Source organism: Pleurodeles waltl, chromosome 7 (assembly GCF_031143425.1).
Source record: "Pleurodeles waltl isolate 20211129_DDA chromosome 7, aPleWal1.hap1.20221129, whole genome shotgun sequence".
Lineage (NCBI taxonomy): Eukaryota > Metazoa > Chordata > Amphibia > Caudata > Salamandridae > Pleurodeles > Pleurodeles waltl.
Window position 1 is genome coordinate 581,227,593 of NC_090446.1, and position 20,525 is coordinate 581,248,117.

The 20,525-nt window shown below is 40.7% G+C and overlaps 1 protein-coding gene across 1 annotated transcript in view; it reads right to left on the reverse strand.

The window, feature by feature from the left end:
* The window catches only part of SLC5A2 (solute carrier family 5 member 2), a 123,533-nt gene that overhangs the window by 52,687 nt on the left and 50,321 nt on the right, over positions 1-20,525 (reverse strand). Inside the window, exons 7-8 of the mRNA XM_069244412.1 lie at positions 3,638-3,718; positions 1,529-1,755 (exon numbers count right to left, since the gene is read on the reverse strand). Of these exons, the coding sequence (XP_069100513.1) occupies positions 1,529-1,755; positions 3,638-3,718 (308 nt within the window). The remainder of the gene's footprint in view (positions 1-1,528; positions 1,756-3,637; positions 3,719-20,525) is intronic.

Consider the following 20,525-nt stretch of genomic DNA (forward strand, 5'->3'; position numbering starts at 1 on the left):
CACAGTTCTTGGGCTGCCTGATATACATATATATATATACATATATATATACATATATATATATGCACACAGAAAAATAACGCTGCACTCCCGGAGGCTGAATTAAAACTTTTCATTTATTCCTGTTGGTTTCTTCACAAGGACTTTCATCCGACACTACAGAGCGTTTCGACTTAATTGTCTTCTTCCAGGTTTCCGTCCGATGTGGATATATATATATATATATATATATATATATATATATATATATATATATATATATTGTAGTGGGAGGCTACCCTTCCAGTATAAAATAATAGTTTTCAGTGCTTAATTTGAGACAGTGGGGGCTACCAGAACTTATTTTTTCTGATCAGACATTTTCAGGGAGAAAGGGATTAAAAAACACACAAAGCGGAAAGAAAAAGACAGAAAAAGCGCCACAAAGGGAGAAAGGAGGAACGTGCAAGAGTGAGATAAAGGTGCAGGGAGCCTCTGGTAGTAGAGTAAAGAGGCCCAATGTCGAACTAAAACTATGCAACCTTGTTTTTTAGCATGCTGACATTTAGTAATGCCACCTGCAGGCTTCTGAGCACAGCTTTGGGCACTGACACTCATTCGTTTACAAATTGAGCTCTGCTACTCGTAGACGTGGGTTAATACGTTTTCCAAGTTTGTATGTGTACTGTACAGTACACCACACATGCAAACTTGGAAAGGTTTTGAGAGAAAAAAACGTCTTTATCGCTATGCGTGTCTTAAGGAGTAATTTGTTGATGCTAATCGCTGTCTACCAAGGTTAGTAAATAGGGTTTTGCATGAAATGCCCGGGTGGTTGCATGGCATGCCCATGTACTACACATTGTACAAAACAGTGTATTACTCTACTTTGTGTTACCTCTGGACTACTTTCCAGCAGAAAACAAGTTTTGTGCTTAAGAGTAAATCCCAGTTCTAAACTTTGCACTGGTTTATGCCACTTTGGTTACACAAGCCTGGCGCAAATTGTTAGTAAGTCTGGCTCTAAGCCTCAGGTGGCTGGAACCAGTCTGTGTATTTCCCAGCCTTGGAGGGAAAGAAGAAGGTTGATTCCGTACTGGAAATTGAGATCATTTTGCGGCTGCTTTGGTTTGAGAGAAATGTTCGTTGTGAGGAATCTATCAATCAATCAGTATTCTTATAGAGCACGGCTAATCACCTGTTTGAGTCTCAAAGTGCTGGGGCATACCACAGCTCAGTCAAAGTGCTGGATGGCCGGTTCAGTCAAAGAGCCTACGGGTCCGAAAACATCACCCATAAGAAAGTTATATGAACGGTCTTTGGTACAAATTTAAGATCTGGGGCCCCCAACATAAGCTTGACTTATGCATTTGCAGAAGAGGACGGCGCAAGTTAGAGGTGGAAGATGCAGTGACCGGGGAAGCCAGAGTTGATGGGTAGGAAAATGCACAAGATACACAGAAGAAAGGTGCACAGGTCAGAGAGGGGTCACAAGTTACAGAGAATGATGCACAGATGTGGGTTTCAACCCAGCACTGCCCTCACTCACCTGGTCACTACACCAGTACCAGCAGGAGACGAGGGTTAACCCTATCAACAGGGCAGGCCAGGGCAGGTCCCCGCTCAAAGGGTCTCTCAGCAGGCTGAAGGAGTCCTCCCGGGGTCTGTAGCAGGCCTCAGGGATAGTGAGGCTTAGATTCGGAGATGTGCGGATGGTTGGAGTTGCATTCATGTACTTCTCGAACAGACCTTCATATCCTCCCACCTCGTGGAATGCTGAGAAGAAACAAAGAGGTCAGAGTAAGAACCTTTCTTTCAAGCCGACACCTCCATGGAATATGCCTTAAATTAGAATTTTTGAAACCATCAAACTACTGTTTCCCACAGTTGTCGTCCATATTTTACAAAATGTATGGCAAGTATGGTATGTGTCCGTGAAAGAAAGTATTTTTCACGGACACTTACCTTAGTTTATATCTCTAAAATCTGGAACGGGAACTGTACTTCAAATATATTTTCTAATTTTTTTTTTTACATTTGCGCTGCCGTCACAAAATGGTGGTGACAGTGCACAGCACTACACATGGTTTACTTGTTGTTGTGTCAATGCTCAGATTATGTACATTTTATAATCAAATTATGTGTATGATATCAATAATGTGCTGCTGTGTGGGGTTTTAATAATATGCTGCTACGATATGCTCAAGTTTCCTCTTGAAGCAAATGAATGATTGCTATTTTTGATTCCTAGATTACTTATCTTGGCCATTATTGAGTAGTATCAGCACTGACTATCAGACGAGGGATATATTCTTGTGTTTTATGGTATAGTATTGGTCTAACCTCACTTGATTTTAGAGACCCAACCTATCCTTGTTTTGTTCCGGTTGCCAACTTACAACACTGTTCTCTGACTGTTGGAAGTTACTGCCTTCTGTATGGCAATGTTTCTCAATCAATCTTGCTCTATGTGGAGCCATATATAGTTGAGCTTAAGACCCATATTTATACTTTTTTAGCGCCGCATTTGCGTCGCTTTTTGACGCAAAAGCGGCGCAAACTAAGAAAATACAATTGTATTTTGTAATTTTGCACCGCTTTTGCGTCCAAAAATGACGCAAATGCGGCACTAAAAAAGCATAAATATGGGCCTAAGGGGCATATTTATACTCTGCTTGCGCTGAATGTGCATCAAATTCGGTGCAAACCCTGCCCCATATTTATACTTTGACGCCCAACCCCGTGGACGTCAAAATCCCACCATGTGCGTCATTTGGAAGGGGAAACCTGCCTTGTGTTAATTATATGCAAGGTAGGCGTTCCCTTCCAAAAAATGTCTTTAAAGCCTGTGCTCCTTATTTATACTCTGGCGACATTTTGACGCACAGGAGGGGGTGGGCCTTAAAAAACGGCACCCAGCCTGATGGGTGCCGTTTTTTAACGCCTGGGTCAGGGCAGGCGTTAAGGGACCTGTGGGCTCAGAAGGAGCCCAGAGGTGCCCTCCCCTGCCCCCAGGGACACCCCCTGCCACCCTTGCCCACCCCAGGAGGACACTCTAGGATGTAGGGACCCATCCCAGGGAAGGAAAGGTAAGTTCTGGTAAGAGTCATGTCAATGGAGGTTGGGTGTAAAAAAAAATGGTGCAAGTCTGGTGTGAGGCCTGATTTTTGCCTCAGACCTGACTTGCACCATTTTTTGACGCACAACACCCATTTTCCCATACGCCGGCGCTGCCTGGTGTGAGTTATTTATTTTTACGCGTACCAGTCCGCAGCGCCGGCTAACGTAATTCCATAAATAAGGCGCAAGAATGGCACGTTGGAATGGCGTTAGCTGGCGGAAAGTTTTTTGATGCACAACTGCGTTGGCGCAGTTGTGCATCAAAAAGTATAAATATGGCCCTAAGTGTGTAGTTCTGTGTTGAGGAGGCAAGTTTAGTGAATTTGTTGGTCCAAGTCGCCATGAGGCGTTTGTGGTATCAAACAAGTGAGTTGTATTATGAAGGAGCCACACCATTTATGCATTTGTGCCTTCCACTCTAACACCTGTAGGAGGCTCACTTATGTCTCGGTCTAAGCAAGCATTATCCCACAGGGGGGCTCAGTAGTGAAAGGATAAGGGAGGAGGGGCCCTGACTGCTCAGGAGGAGTAGACTTACAGAAGCCCATAAGGATGAAGGCTCCAGCGATGATGACAAAGGTCTGAACAGTGTCTGTGTACATCAGGGCAGCCAGACCACCTGTGGAGACAAAGTGGAAATGTATGTTTATACTAAATGAGCATTGCACCAGGAACCACAGGCCACCACAACCCGACATATCACCACACCACACCACATCACTCACTTACACATTCTTGTGCTGCTCTTTCCTACAATCCACACAAGTGGGCCCCCCGCTCACATCCCAAAGCTCAGTCCATTTTACCATGCTAATAACAAATCTGTTGCATGTCTCTATTTCAAAGTGAGGTCACTTCCTGAAGGAGCGTCTGTGCAAACACATAAAAGACACTGAGTTAGCTTCCCATAGTTTTCAGAAGATGGGTGCATACCAGGGTATTGTCACAGTGATATCACTCGGAGGTGGGGGGAGAAGAGAGAGAGAGAGAGAGAAAGAGAGAGAGAGAGAGAGACAGAGAGAAAACCAGTGTGTGCGCGCCCATGTGTGTGTCTGAGTGAGTGTGTGTGTGTGTGTGTTACAGCTCAAAATAAAACAAGCAGAAGGGGCGGAGAGTTCCCCAGATGTTCAATCTCAGCAATCATTTTGAGAAAGTCACTTAGAATTTGGGAGCTTAGTTGACATTTAAGTTTTCTAGTGTAGCTCGTAAAACACTACATAGCGAGCAATGAAAATGTCCTGGCTAACGAGAAGGAAAGTTTCAATTCTATTAAGGGCACGGAGGCAAGGATTATGCATTTCTTTCTTCACTTTATTATAAGAACAGAATAAAAAAGTAAGTACATGTCCCATGAGGCTTATAACATTAGGGTCTGTAGACAGTCCAATCACAACACAGTCCAGCTTATAAGTAGATATGGCATCCCTTCCTGTTCCTCTTCTGCACTCGAGGAAGTTAAAGGTGGAGGTAGTTTAATCCATTCCTTGGTTGTTGCCTGTGTAGATAGAATAAATTATAAACACGTTGTCTAATTCTTTATATAGTTATATTACAGAAGAGAATACTGTGATGAAAGGGAAATAATTTTCTTTCAAAGTGAGATATGCAAAGATTAATTTGTAATCTAACATTCTAGTATTTAAAGCATTAAAGGCATTATAATAAGTTAGTTACTTACTGGAATAAGAAAGGTATTTGCTAAAGGGAGGGAGAGGCTTTTATGGTGAACAAATGCCTGGGTGGGATAATCCTCGCCTCCTGTCCTTAATAGAATTGAAACATTCCTTCTCGTTAGCTAGGAAATTTGTCATTCTATGTCAGGACATTCTATGTCAGGACCGGAGGCGAGGATTATGCATGTTTAAAGCTTACTGACAACCAGTGTTGCAGGTTCTAAAATTGGTTTAAAATATATTTTTTTGAAAGTGGATTCCAAGGACCAATCCGCTGCATTCATGATATCCTCAAGTCTACCCCCTACCTGGATGGCTTCAGAAGCCATTGCTCCTCTTGTGGAATGAGCTCCAAACCTATGAATATCAATACCTGCCTCTGTCAGTATCCATTGAACCCATCTGGCAACAGTAGGAGATGAAACTGCCTTAAATGGTTTTTGTAAGGCGATGAGAAGTTGATTCTCGCCTGCAGGTCGAACATCCAATGTCATGTCTTGGTATGCTTGATACAGCTAACTACACATAAGTTTGATGGTCCGGAAAAGCAGCTCAAAAGATGACTCTGATATTAGTTTTGGTTCTTCTAGACATAGTAAAAGTAACAGCTTCTGGAGTAAAGGCTCTAGCAGATAGATCTAAGGCTCTAACATCAGATACTCTTTTACAGGAAATGAGGCATAGAAGGATAGCCAATTTAACAGATAATTGCTTCCGAGAGAAGAGATGATTGTCGTGCCATTGGGAGAGAAAATTTAAAATTACGTTAACATCCCAAAGTCCTGAATATCTGGGTTCAGGGTGTTTAGAAAGATGTATGCCTTTCATTAATTTACATACCAAATGATGTTCACCTACTGGTTTGTTATTAATGCAGATATGTCCTGCAGTGATGGCTGACCTAAAGGTATTGATGGTACGATAAGCTAAACCTGAATGGGCCTGTTACACTAGGAGGTTAAGGATGTACGTAAGTTCTGCCCCCAAGGGATCAAGATGTTTCTCCATACACCAATGATTCAATAGGTTCCAAGCCAATCTATATGTCTTGGTAGTACTTGTAGACCAGGCCTGTTGAATTAAGTGATTAGCTTGTTTTTCCAACGTCCCTGGAAATCCTTCAGGCCATGAGGTAAAGTTGGCTTTGGAGACATAGTGGGTGAGGAGATCCCTGATGATCGAGAAGAATCAAATGGAATGATGGTAGTCTGGTTGGGAGATCCCAAGACAATTCCATTAATGCTAGGAACCATGCTTGAGATTTCCAAATCGGAGTCACTAGAACCAAGGATGCAATTTGATGTCTTACCTAGGCTGCTACTCTAGGACTCATTATGAATGGGGAAAAAGCATACAGAAGATCCTTAGACCAATCTTGAAGAGAAGCATCTATCGATATCGCTTCCGGGTCTGGTCTCCAGCTGACATATCTCGTCAGTTGGTGATTCAGTTGAGAAGCAAAGAGATCTAGGTTACGAGGTCCCCATATTTCCATCAGGGCTAGAAAAATGTTTCAATCTAATTTCTAGTCTGTGAAGTTCCTGGAGTTCCAGTCTGCTACAGTGTTTATGATACCTGGAAGATAATCTGCCATTACATAGATCTGTTTTTGAAGGCAATAGTGCCAGAAATCCTTTGCTAGTTCTGAGAGGGCTTTCGATCGAGTGCCTCCCAGGCGATTGATACATTGGACCCCTGATATGTTGTCCATTCTCAGGAGAATGGAGCAACATACTTTGTCCTTCGTGAGAGACTTGATTGCGAAGGATCCTGCCAGAAGTTCTAGACCATAGATATGGAGAGAGAGTTCTTCCTCTGACCATCTGCTGCCCATGGATATTTCCCTGCATCTGGCTCGCATCCCAGATGACTGGCATCTGATTCTATTATCATTTCTGGTGACGTGCCAAATATTGCTGTGCCATTCCAGGCTTCCATGTGATCTATCCACCACTGGAGTTCCATTTTGGCTTCTAGAGATAGAGAAATAATTTCCGAATAAGTTAGACCCTTTTGAAGATGAGTAGCTTTTAATCTCTGTAATACATGGTATTGAAGAGAACCTGGGAAGATGGCTTGGATTGACGAGGAGAGAAGTTCCACTATCCTGGCTAGTTGGCGGGTGGAAATTCTCTCTTTTCAGAGAATCTTCCTGAGTTCTTACCGAATCTTGGAATGTTTTGATAATGGAAGGCTAAGAGAAGCTGTTACAGAGTTTATTAGGAAACCTAGAAATAGTATGTGTTGGGTTGGAATCAATTCTGATTTGGATTTGTTGATAACAAAGCCGAGATTTTGGAGGAGCGCAATAGTCATGTTCAGATTGGATTTGAGTTGAGCTAGGGACTGATCCATCAGAAGAATGTCATCCAGATAAATTATCATCCTTATTCTCCTGGTATGAAGGAATTCTACTACTGTTCTCATGAGTTTGGTAAAAAAACAAGGAGCTGAGGATAGACTGAAAGGGAGAGCTTTGAACTCGTATATCTGCCCTTTCTACATAAACTGAAGAAATCTCCGGTGAGGAGGAAAAATGGGGACTGAAAGATATGCACCTCTGAGGTCCAATCTTATCATCCAGTCTTTTGGAAGTAGAAGAATGCCTTCCATTTTGAAGTGACGATAAACTATCCATTTGTTGAACTCCTTCAAGTTTATTACAGGGCAAAAGCCTTTGTCTTTTTTCTCTACAAGAAAAATGTTGCTCAAAAACCCACTTGGGTGAAGAACTGATCTGCAAATGGCTCTTTTCTGCAGGACATCCTCCACTTCTAAATTTATGAGATTCATCTCTTGTGTTGAGAATACTAAAGGTCTGGGACGGGATTGTTGGATTGGAGCTCTATAGAACTCTATGTGAAAACCACAAACTGTTTGAAGGATCCAAGGATCCTTTGTTATTGTCTCCCAATTGTGAGCAAATCTCAGAAGTCTTCCCCTTAGACCAGTGGTCTCCAAACTTTTTAATGTTGTGCCCCCCAGTTGAAAAATAAAAATCATTGCCCCTCCATCAGAATTTTTCACAAATATTTTATAAAGATGGCAATGTTTAAATATGTCTAGACGTATTTAAACATTGCAGTTAAGTACTGTTACCTTTTTTTAAATGCAATAACATGTTTCTGCTTAAAACAAAACACTGTCATCTGTGTAATGCTTCTTATGGCCAGAGCCTCGCGCCTCCCTTGGGATCATGGGTGGCCCCCTTAGGTGGGCCCGCCCCCCAGTTTGAAGACCCCTGCCTTAGACCCAGAGGGGAAGAAGGGATAATGCTTACCAGAAATTTATCCTGGTGAGTTAGCTCCTCCTCTGATGCAGTTGTCTTTGGCTCTCCAGGAACCTCGGGAGGGGTAGAATGTTGCTTGTCGGTCATCATTCCAGCCGTTGTTCCTTTTTGGGTACCCTCTAGAGGGGCCTTGGTGGTAAAAATGGCGGGAGGAGCGACCCCTTCCTTGCCCGGCCCCAGCAAAAATCTTGGTAGGCAAGATCTTTTTAATGGAAGTTTGGGCTTTATCTAAAGCTGAAAAGGTTGCCACAAACGTGCCTAGTTCCTTGACAAAAGGGTCCCCAAAAAGATTATCTTGGGATATAGCGCCTGCCTCAGATATTGCCAATTCACCAAGTTTAGGGTCTGTTTTGATAAGCAGGGATTTCCTGTGTTCTGCAGCAAAAGCACAGTTCGCATTCCCCAAGAGGCAAATAGCTCTTTGAGCCAAACCGGCGATAACATCCACCGACAGCAGGGTTCCAGATGGGATAGCCTACTCCGCTAACTGGATAATCTGTGTAAGCGGGCCAACTAGATCAAGAAGTTTATCTTGCCAATTTCTCTAAGACCTAGCAATACCCTTTTTAGGATCCTTAATACACTTTCTAAAAAATGTACATAGTTTTGGGTCAATATTGGGAGTAACTGCTACATTGCCCGGTAGAGAGGGTCTGGGACATTCTGCCCTAAGTTTAGCTCTGACCTCTTTTTCTTGAGGTTGACGTATTTTATCAGCTACATAATCAGCTACTTTAGGTTCAGGGACCCATTCAGAAGACCTGGGATGATAAATTTCTGGCCGGTTAAACATGTCAGAGGCTTCTTCAGGAGAATCAAGGGAAACCAAGTTAGGACGCCAAGGTCTACTCAACTTTTGGTCCTCATCTGAGGAATATTCGGCATCCGAAACACCCTCCCGTCCACGGTGGACCCCAAAGAAAGGGTCTGAATTTTTTGCAACTAAGTCGTTCATTTTTCTGGGTCGATCTTCCCCCCGGTAGGGCAAATGTTTAAGCATGCGCCCACTCTCATGGAAAGTTTCTGTTAGTCTATTGAAACCTTCTAGGTGCCCCGCTTCAGGCTTAGTGACCTTCTTTCCTGATTTTGCATCACTAGGACCCGGTTTGGGTTGAACGGGATCATTAAAAGCCCCCAGAATGCTCTTCACATGCTTACCAACTTGTTCCCAAAGATGTGCAAGCGCATTGGAATGAGAGTGTTTGACTCACCTCTGGGGGAAGAAGTTGAGGAGGCCACTCTTGCTGTGCATCCTGAAAGGGTGCGTTTTCATTGCCAATAGACTGGTCCATTATGAGGGTGAGAGCACAAACTATTATGAACATATATATTAAAAAATATATTTCCCTTTTTTTTTATATATTAGGAAAAAAATATTTTAAATATTTTTTATTTTTAAGTAAAAAAATATATTGTCACACAATTAATACATGGGTAGTCCCATCATTGGTGCTCTTACTGGAAAAATTACACTATTTAGAGCAGTGGTTCCCAACCTTTTGACTCCTGAGGACCCCAATGAATCATTACTGGAAGCCGGGGACCCCCAGCAATTTGTACAATTAAATTTTCAAACATTAAAACAGCAATTCGCAAAAAATATAACAAGTACACACCAAACAAATACTAAAAATAAAATTCTTTTATATTGAAAAAATATGCAAAAATCGAAACATTTTATTGGGAAGGTTGGCGCTGCATTTCGGCAACTACCTTTTTAATGTTTGGTTTTATTTAGGAAAGGTGAATCCTAAGGTCAGATTCTACATTTCCCAAGCGATTTCTGTTTTTATTTTTTAGTTATGCAAGATCTGAGAAAGCTTTTTCACATAAATAAGTGAAGGGGAAAGGAAGTAAACCATAAGGGCCTCTCATCTCTTCCTAGCCCCTCTATCACATGTACTTAATTTGTTTGATTGCACCTCTCATACCACTGTAGGGTGTCAGGGGACTACAAGGTGTAGGATTCACATCGCATCCACACTGGTAGGCATTTTCTAAGAGTGCTTGGTCCGGAGAAGCACTACCTTAGGATTCAGAACACAGCACAGTGATTAGTGATGACGTTAGCACAGTGCTTAATTTGTCAATAAAAATGTGCCAGTCCCCAAAGCCCTCCTCTTAAACACGTGGCTACTGCAATTAAATGTTGGAACACGGAATACTGAGGCAGCGTAAGCCTGAAGACATCTCGGGCCTCTTCAATCCATATAAAGCCACTCCCTGCCACTTCAGCTCACTCTAGCAGCTTTCTACTTTCTCCCTTTGTGATGCTTTTTCGTTTTTCCCTTCCTCCGTCTTTCCCATATGTGTCTTTTGCTCGCAGCAAATGCTTGAGGCAGAAGAATAAGTCCCGGCCCTCAAAAATAAGTGCTGGTGCTCAGCACCGGAAACAACAAGCACAAACGAAGCACTGCGTTAGCAATAAGAATGTATTTCTACAAAGCCAACCTTTTTTAGCAGCATAAGGAAAATGAAGTACTAGGAAAAAAACTACTTTCTAATTTGTGCCATGCGGTTTGCATGCAGCTCTTTAATGGCAGTTCACAGCTCACTGTGCTAGATTACGACTATGAACTGCACAGTAACAAAAGAATCTCTGTGACAAAAGTAGTAACACACTGTGCCATGCACATAAAATACTGTTCTTTGCATGATACATGTTCTTTGCAGCAGGCATATTAACCATCTGCGCTACCTTTGAGTCAAAACTGCCACTGCACAAAACTCCCACCTCTCTCCAGCAGATACATTAATCACTTGAGTTAGATTGCCGGTTTTATTTTTGTGGTACAAGGAGCTTTGCAGTGCGTTTAAAAATGCTCAACAAAGGAAGTAATAAATATGAAAACACGCACGCTCGTGTTTGTCAGAGGCCCCAGCTGGAGAAGTGCTTTCCCCCCAGCCTAAGCCTGCGTACCAACTGGGAATGTGTCACAGACCCCTTGTGGTCCGCGGACCACAGGTTGGGAACCACTGATTTAGAAAAAAATAAAAATAAATAAATATAAAAAATAACCACCAGGTGGTGTACTTTCCTTAACTATATACACCAAAAGGTGTTTAAAGCGAGGGTTGGTTCGGGGAAAGAAGCGTGTGACAGGAATTCAAGGAATTCCCTGTCAACGTTTCCCCGAAGCATGCGAAGCTGTGAGCTGGGATGCTCTGAAGGAGCCGCCTCAGAAACAGCTGACATGCCAGACAGGTTGACGAGCGTCGCACATGCGCCCCTGTCGAGCTGTGAGATAAAAAATATTAAAATAAGCGCTCGGGCAATAAGCCTACCACGCTTAAAGAGAAAACCAGATATTATATAAATATATAAACAGTGTACAACAATATCGTAAAGGAAAGTGTTTTAAGGATTGCACTTAACTGACGAGCAGTGAAGAAAGAGGAACAGGAAGGGACGTCATATCTACTTATAGGCTGGACTGTGTTGTGATTGGACTGTCTACAGACTCTAATGTTATAAGCCTCATGGGACATGTAGTCTTTGTTTATCTCTTACTTTTTTATTCTGTTCTTTGAATCTGCTGTTATAATAAAGTGAAGAAAGAAATGCATAATCCTCGCCTCTGGTCCTGACATAGAATGTGCTCCACACATGGCAGCAACTTTTCTATGTCTTTGACCAAGTAGTATATAATGTTTTTTTGCCTCGCATTTTGAAAGAGCAGCATGGGTCAGTTTATGGTGACCCATATTGAGAAAGGCGAGAAAGCCGAAATGCACCTGTTGGATGTATCCTTTGTGGCTAAATAACTACATTGAGCAATTTGAAGTATCCGGCCTCTGAGTGCCCTACTTTGTTTGCACAGAAATTGAGATTTTGGTGAGGCCATCCTCACCGGTCGGAGCACCTGCCATGTTAGAGGTGCAGCAGCGTTTTGGGCGGTTTGGAAACAAATGTACTAAGTGCCGCTAGCCCCACTGTGAACACGAGCACCTTGGACAATTAGCAATTTTACCCACACAACGCATTGGATAATCCCACCAGACGGGGCCCTTTCCTGATTGTAAGGACCGGGTTGGAGGATGCAGGATGACGGACTGCATAAGGGGCTTCATTCGGTGAGTGTGCTCGTTCATAGTGCTGATAGTTGCTCGTTGGCATTTTCTTTAACAAACAAGCGGTAACAGCGATTGGGAGTATTTTTATATGTGCAATATTGAGTTCTATTGACCACAATTTTTGTGAAAGCTGGTCAGAATAATCATTTTTTATCCCGACATTCTTAATTAATATATGATAAAACATTGGTGTGTAATATGTATAGCGAGGCAGGACAACGTGAAGCGTCAGCTGACATTGTTGGCTGCACATCCACCAGGCCTGAAAGATTATCGGGGGAGTCCATGCATAAAAGCGGCAACATAGATGACTTGAAACAGTTGTTTGTAACACTGGAGAGAACATTTGAGAAAGAAATACAGAAATGGTGGAAAGTGGCATCCTTACATAAGTATTTAGATGTGGACAGAGTCCCACGTGGTCTGAGAATCTATACGGTTCCAGTGTATGAAGACCCAGATCCAAGCTACTAAGGGAATGAGCGGAACACACAGCCCAGTCATCTAGGGGGATGCTCCATATTTTTGTAAAATACGCCATTAGTGATAGAGAGAAACTTCTGGTGGAGATCCACAGACTGGAAGAGTTAATAACGCAGCAATCAGAAAAATCTAGATCTGAAACTCTCAGACAACAGATGAAAAGACGCCTGGTAGCCTCTGAATCAAAAATAAAATACAGAAACAGACAAAATTTGCAAGGGATCAACGTGACTATGAAATGGACAGAATTTTGACTTTTACTTGAAGATATGAGGCTTCAAGAAAACAACTGCAACAATCAAAAAACCTGCACATGACAGCAAGCAGGAATACTTCAGAATCGGAGGACAGACGCATCGGAGGGCGAGTCCTCGAGACAGGGTATTCAAGTCCAGCCTAATCCAAATTTTTCTCAGAAGTACCAACTAATCAGGGAGACTCTCAGAAACACCTTGCAATGAACACGACCACAAGAGACAAGTATCGGAGAACAAGAAGGGGGAGAAAACGACGCAAAAAAATCTCTTCTGCCACAAGCAACCAGGAATTAGTGGAGCAGCTATCACCGTTAGATGAAATGGGATAACTGTGATTAACTTGACTAATAGAATTTTGACAGCAGAAGAGAGCAAGGTGTTACGTCTTGGTCTCACCTTTTGTCCAACATCTAGGTTGGATTATACCCAAACACGAACAGATCTCTATCACTTTGTGGGTAAATTGAAATTCAAGAAAATTTACATCATGAATCCCAAACAAGAAAGTTAAAATCATGAACAACCCATAGAACCTACAGATTACCTTACAGGCTATGACTTACCAACTTTAAGAGCTTTATAGGAATTGAGTGATATGGCTCTGTTACAAGAAGATGGGACTCATGAAAGTGATCTGGCAGTTGTTAAAATGGCAAACATACAACAAGTGGGGGACATAGCATTTAAAAAAAGAAATCTAAAAGTATTCCCCAGATCCCACATGATGCTATAGACTGTTTCCATGAGGCGATAATCAAGGAATTAAATACTTGGGGTCAAAACCGGACTAGGAAATGCAAGTATAATATAGCTAGAAGACACTGTCAGGCAGTGCTTAATTTGCAAAAATGAGACTGATATAGTCATAAAGCCAGAGGATAAAGGGGGCAACATTGTCCTACAAACCAGGGAGTAATACACCAATGAGCCAATGAGGCAATTGAATGATATTACTTGCTGTGCACTGGTTACTTGGGAACACTATAACAAAAGTGAACAGGGTTTTTATGACTTATTAGACAAATGGAGATCCCCTGGTCTTTTAGATCATGACAAATATCAATTTGCTAAGGTTGACTTTCCAAGGATTCCTACTTTTTACCATCTTCCAAAGATCTATAAAGGATGCCAGAACACCCCTGGGATGTCCAATAGTTTCCTCTAGAGGAAGTTTATTAGGGAATGCCTCGATCTATGTGGATCACTTCCTTTTACCCCATGTACAGGAATTAAGTTCGTACATTAAGGATACTACAGATTTCATATGTGTGATTAATAATATTGAATGGGAAGAACATTTCTTGTTTGTCACTTTAGACATAAAGAGCCTCTATACCAGCATAAGTCTTGCACAGGGTTTGAAAGCAGTGAATTACTTCTTGAGGAGCAGACTATTGGAATTTGCCAAACATAATTTGATGCTACTAGAGTTGATTGAGTATTGTTTGAGTAACAACATTTTTCTCTTTGCTGGACTTTTGGACAATTTTACCAACAGACACAGGGTCGGCAATGGGCATGTGCTTCGCCCCCAGCTATGCTAATCTTTTTGTAGGCTGGTGGGAGAAGCACATGGCCTGGTCGGAGGAATTTGAAAATTGGGCTGAACGGGATGCCCTATGCGTACATTATATTGATGATTTATTTTGGATTTGGAGAGGACCCAGGGACATGGCAGAACAATACACTCTGAAATTGAACAATAACACCTTTAATTTACAGTTCACTAGTGAAATTAGTCAAGTGGTAGGCTTTTTAGATCTTTGTTTTTTTGTGGAACAAGGCAAAATCTATACTTAATTGTTTAGAAAACCCACAGCAGATAATTCGGTATTACATCCATATAGTCATCATGTAGCTTGGTGTGCAGCATCCCCTATGGGGAACTCCTAAGAGTAAAAAGAAATTGCTCAAAGGACCGAGATTTTGAAGAGAAAGCGCTAGAAACTATGAGTAGATTCCAGTCACAAGGGTATTCTAAGTCCCTTTTGGAAGAATCTCGAGAGAGGGTCAAATGTTGTGAAAGACAGAATCTGATTTTCAAAACAGAGATTACTAATAAACAAGACACAGAGGGTAAGATTAATCACTACACACTCACGTGACTCCACATGATTGTTTAAGATGCTGAAAAAACATTGGCAAATTTTGAAAAGTGATCAGGTTATTGGGGCTCAGTTATCTTCAACACCTCAGGTTACATACCGTAGATGCACTTCTTTATGGGATATGTTGGTACACAGCCATTACACTGACAACCGGAAAGAGAAAGGCAAAGTAAGAGTTTTTTTTTTCTTGCATGAATTGTAAAGCATGTAAAACCAGTAAAAAGGTAATGGAATTTGAGATAGATGGGACAGGAAAAAAAAGTGATCACTAAATTGCTGACCTGCAACTCAGAGTTCACAGTCTACTGCTTAGTATGTCCCTGTGAGTTATGACATGTGGGGAGTACAGTAAAAGCAGTAAAAAATTGAGTTCTGGAATCCATGAGGGCAATTGTCAGAGGAGATTTAACATACCCGGTGGCAAGATATTTTATAATAGCACATGGGGTAAATAGAAACTTATTCAAGTTCTTTTGCATGGACCAGGACCTAAAGAATGAATGAAGTGGCAATAGATTACATCAATTGAGACAATTCGAATCCCGATATATTATTGAATTAAAATTGATGACACCGAAGGGATAGAATATGGACGAAGAGATGTGGATCCATGTAGGATAAAAGATTAAATTATAGTAATACATAGCAAAATTGTTTCTGAGATACTAAGTGATGGCAGCCTATGGGCAGAGACAGTTATTCGGCTATATTTAGGCAGTTGGATGATTTATGTAATGGAACTGTGATGGCCCATCCAGGGCAAAATATCTTGTATGTTGACACAAAGCAATGGCAGCCTATGGGTATAGACAGAAAGTATGCTATATACGGGTGATATGATGAGCCTCGTTAATGAACTGTGATGGCCCATCCAGTCCAAAATCATCTTTCTTTTTTTAGCACAGACAGCATGATGAATTTAAAGTTGAGAAGCTGAAATTAACATTGTAATCATTAATATTTTATTGAATCATTATATGAGTATCACTATATTTATGGGAAAGCATAGGACTCAACAGAATCACAACTATGATTTAGCTTTGCTGTAATTTATAGTGTTGAACAGGCATAGATGTTTGATCTTTTTTTATATTTAATGATGGCCGCCACATTCACAATAGTGTTACATTTATTTGCATGCATGATCTGTTTTCTATATCTTTTACCAAGTAGTAGATGACGTTTTTTAGCCTTGCATTATGAAAGAGCAGCTTTGCCTCAGTTTGTGATGACCGACATTGAGAAAGGCGAGAAAGCTGAAACTTGTCTGTCTAATGTATCATTTGTGGCCAAATAAATGAATTGAGCAAATTGAAGTATCCATCCTGTGAGTGCCCGACTTTGTTTGCACAGAAACTGAGATTTTGGTGAGGCCATCCTCACCAGTCGGAGCACCTGCGGTGTTAGAAATGCAGTGGCGTTTTGGGCGGTTTGGAAACAAATATATATATATATATATATATATATATTACCTAGTGGTGGTCACTACTAGGTAGTTATAGTTAGGACCATGTTTCCATAGAAAAAGCATTTTTTGACTTGCCTATATCTTTGGCACCGTTTGACAAATCTTCAAGAAAGTTTCCAAAAAAAAGTGTGGCAGTGATTCTTGATAAGCTCAGAAAGTTTTGGGGTGATCCGTCAAGCAGGGGCCGAGAAAAAGGGGGGTTGAAAAAAATTGCCTTTCCCATGTTAATTCCATAGGACCTTTAGACACATCAACAGCCCGAAAAACTGGACAGAATTACACCAAATTTGGCAGAAAGCTAACTTTCGGAAAGCACATTGGTCTTTTGCTTATTTGGAGCAAATCCATTCAGTAGTTTTTGAGATATTAAAAATGGAGATTGAGTTTGTATATGCCTGGCTGCAAATATTTTGCAAATAATTTGTGAAAATTCGTGAATTTTCATGAATATGCTTGCGAAAAGAAGCGCTGTTATTGGGTGACCACAACCTGACTAGAAAGTTGTGGCTGCCATTTTATTTCACGGGACACAGTCCCCGGGAGTGAAATTCCAAATTGAAAGTGGCATAAGGGGTAAGGGTGAGATATATGTGTATTTTAGGGGTAAATTATGGGTTTGAATTAATTTTTTATCACCATGCGTGATAATGATAAAAATTCACAAATTTTCACAAATTTTGCAATTTATTCACAAAATACTTGCAAATATGAAAAAAATTGGAAGAAAAAACACAGATTCATTCATACACTAATTCATTCACTCATACATGCACTAAGAGACTCATTTGCCAACACATACACACCCACTCAGACACTCATGCACCTACTCAGACCTACTCATAGACTCATACACCCACTTTCAGATGCACTCAGGCACTCATGCACCCACTTACAGATCCACTGTCAGAGACAGGCCATGTGGCCAACCTGTGCTGCGGATGACCTAAAACCATGTGTGGCACAGGGCTGGGTGGTTATAAGGGCTTGGCTGCAAGGAATTGCGATGAGCACCTGTTTTGCCTCAAGATACGCCAACCTTTTTGTGGGCTGATGGGAGGAGCAGGTGTCCAACAGTATAATTGTCTTTGAAGAGAGGGTGGTGTTGTGGACGCTCTTTATTAATTAAATTTTTATCATATGGAAAGGAGATGTGAAATCACCTAAAGCATTAATTAATGAATTAAGTTGTTATGAGTTCAATTTGCAGTTCACAGGCCATATCAGCAGTACCAACATTGCATTTTTAGATGTTGAGATCAATGTCCATGATGACAAATTAACAACTAGGCTGTTCAGGAAACAAACAGGATGCAACAGCCTGCTATTTGCCACCAGCGCAGATCCCTAAAGCTTAATCTGCAGCATCCCTTATGGTGAAGCGCTTAGGGCCAGGAGAAGTTGTAGTACCAAGGAGGACTATAAAAAAGAAAAAGAGATCATGAAAGCATGTTTCAGGGAAAGTGGTTACAAGGAGAAAACTATTAGGCTATTGCCCATGTAGACTCTGTCGATAGGACTTCATTCTATAGAGATCAGCATGTCAGAGGAAGGTACTGTTAGATTCATTTCGTCCTTTTCTAAAGGAACCCCTGATATTAGGAGGATATACCATAAGTACTGGCATGTACTCAAAGCTGTTTAAATCATTGCCAAATTTGTGTATGAGACACTACAGATTACTTTTAGAAGGAGCTCATCATTATGTGATGACCTCAGCCCTAGTATGGTCACTGATTACAGGGTGTTGAAACTGAATCCTAGGGTGAAGGGTTTTTTCTGCTGCATGATCTGTAAAGCTTGTGCATATAGTAAAAATTGTGAGAAATGATGGATCCTCTTCACCTCCAGATATTTTGTAATTAAAGGATTTTTCACATGTAGTACAGAATTTTGTGTGTGCTGCCTCATTTGTCTCTGTGACAGACTTTATGTGGGAAGCATGATACACAAAGCCAAGAAAAAGGTGTTGGAACATATGAGGGCTATTAAACATTCAGTTAGACAATATCAGTAGCCAGACATTTTGCAAGAGAACACCACTAGCATGGGGGGGGTGGTGACAGGGAACGCAAGCTACGCATTCTGGAATCAAGGTATATTATTGACGTTGAGACACGGATACCGAAGGGTCTGAACTCCAGTGAAGAACTCACAGTCCATTTTGAATAATAGGAATGGTGTAGACCTGAAACTGTCATAAACTGTTATGTTATGTAACTTCTTTTGGTTTTTGTTTCTTAGGTATATATTCATATCATGTGGGGTTTAAGGTTTTAATGTGGTGTTTTGTTTTTTCTAACTCAGGTATCGGCCATCTTCTGCTTTTATTGGAAGCAAAGTTCCCTCATAGGACAGGTCAGCATGCAAAGGGGCATGTCTCGCTTCCATATCAGAACTTGGACATATTGGTATCCATTTGGGCAGTTTTTGTTATATACCTGTGGATTTGGATTTTATATTCTTCCATGCTGTGCAGTGTTTTTCAACTGTGATTAACTTGCAGGTTGCTCACATGGGCTTTAATTTTAGATATAGTTTCATACATATTACATGAATTAGGTTATTTGGAGATCATACAGATTAGTTTAGCACAAAACCACTTGGTTTCAACATTATTATATTTGATTCAGATCACAGTCACGTCCTATCACATTGTACGCTGGAATATGTGACAGAACAACTAGGTCCTCAACAACTATAGCCTAAACCACTACTGCTGAACAACTAAAATGTCTCTACAACTAAGTACGGAACAACTACTGTCTAAAGAACAATTGCGCCTGAATAACAATTGCCTGAACAACTAATATATATATATATATATATATATATATATATTCTAAACAACTAATAAACCATAAAGACCAAAAAGTAAACCTTACCTTAAAATTTGTTATTCAGGCAATTGTTATTCAGGCACAATTGTTGTTTAGACAGTAGTTGTTCAGTACTTAGTTGTAGAGACTTTTTAGTTGTTTAGCAGTAGTGGTTTAGAGCTATTTGTTCAGGATGTTTCCCTTTACGCTGCCCGCAAGTTAGTGACTATGTACCATTTTGTATGTAACCTGGGATGTTGCTTTATTTGTTCATTTATTTGTGTCTTTTTCTGGCTGACTACCTTGGAAACTATGTCTCATTAGGTTCTTAAAATGTTATGTATGCCAATTCATTATTGTATCTTATACATTAGTGCTTCTCACAAGATGGCGCCAATGGATTTGGGATATCAACTGTACCTGAGGCCTTCTTTTACTTGTACACCTTATTTTTGTGTAATCAAACTTAGCTGCAAACCGTGACCAAGGCTACGGCCGAAACGCGTTGGTGAGGCTTTCCAATAAACATGTCTTTTGTGTCCATGGTGAGCCTTGTCTGTATTAAGGATTGCTTTGGTGTTTATATATATATATATATATATATATATATATATATATATATATATATATATATATACATATATATACATATATATATATATATACACACACACACATATATATATATATACACACACATATATATATATATATATATATATATATATTTTCACGAAATACAGGCCACTTCTCGGCCACTCCCCCGAACCAGACTATATTTGTTTTTTTAAAGGAAAAATAATATAAATATTTGAACTTTATTTCATGTAGAGTGTTATTTTAAGTCCCTTCCTCCATTATTTTTTATGAGAATACAATGCATCACTTGTGAGTGGCCATGTGTTGTGCTAAAAGTCTTCCAAGCATTGACGGAAGTACATTTACAACTGTTTTGTGGACTTTTGACCTCTGTTAACTTTAGAAGTGAGTTTGTGGACAGCAATGGTCTTAATCTTTCGTAGGTGGGTGCTCACATTAGCATGTCCTTCCCTAAAACCCTTTTTACCCCTCCCTAAACCGTTCCTATTTTCTAGCCATTCATTCTGGTCCCTTTCACATTTACTACAAAATGCAATTTGTTGATCAGGCCCAGAAGGAACAGGAATATTGATTTTTGTTGTCTCTTTGCTTCTCTTACTCTATCCATAAGGCTATATATTAAATTGTCACGTTTTGCATTTCCTTGCAACCAGTTTAG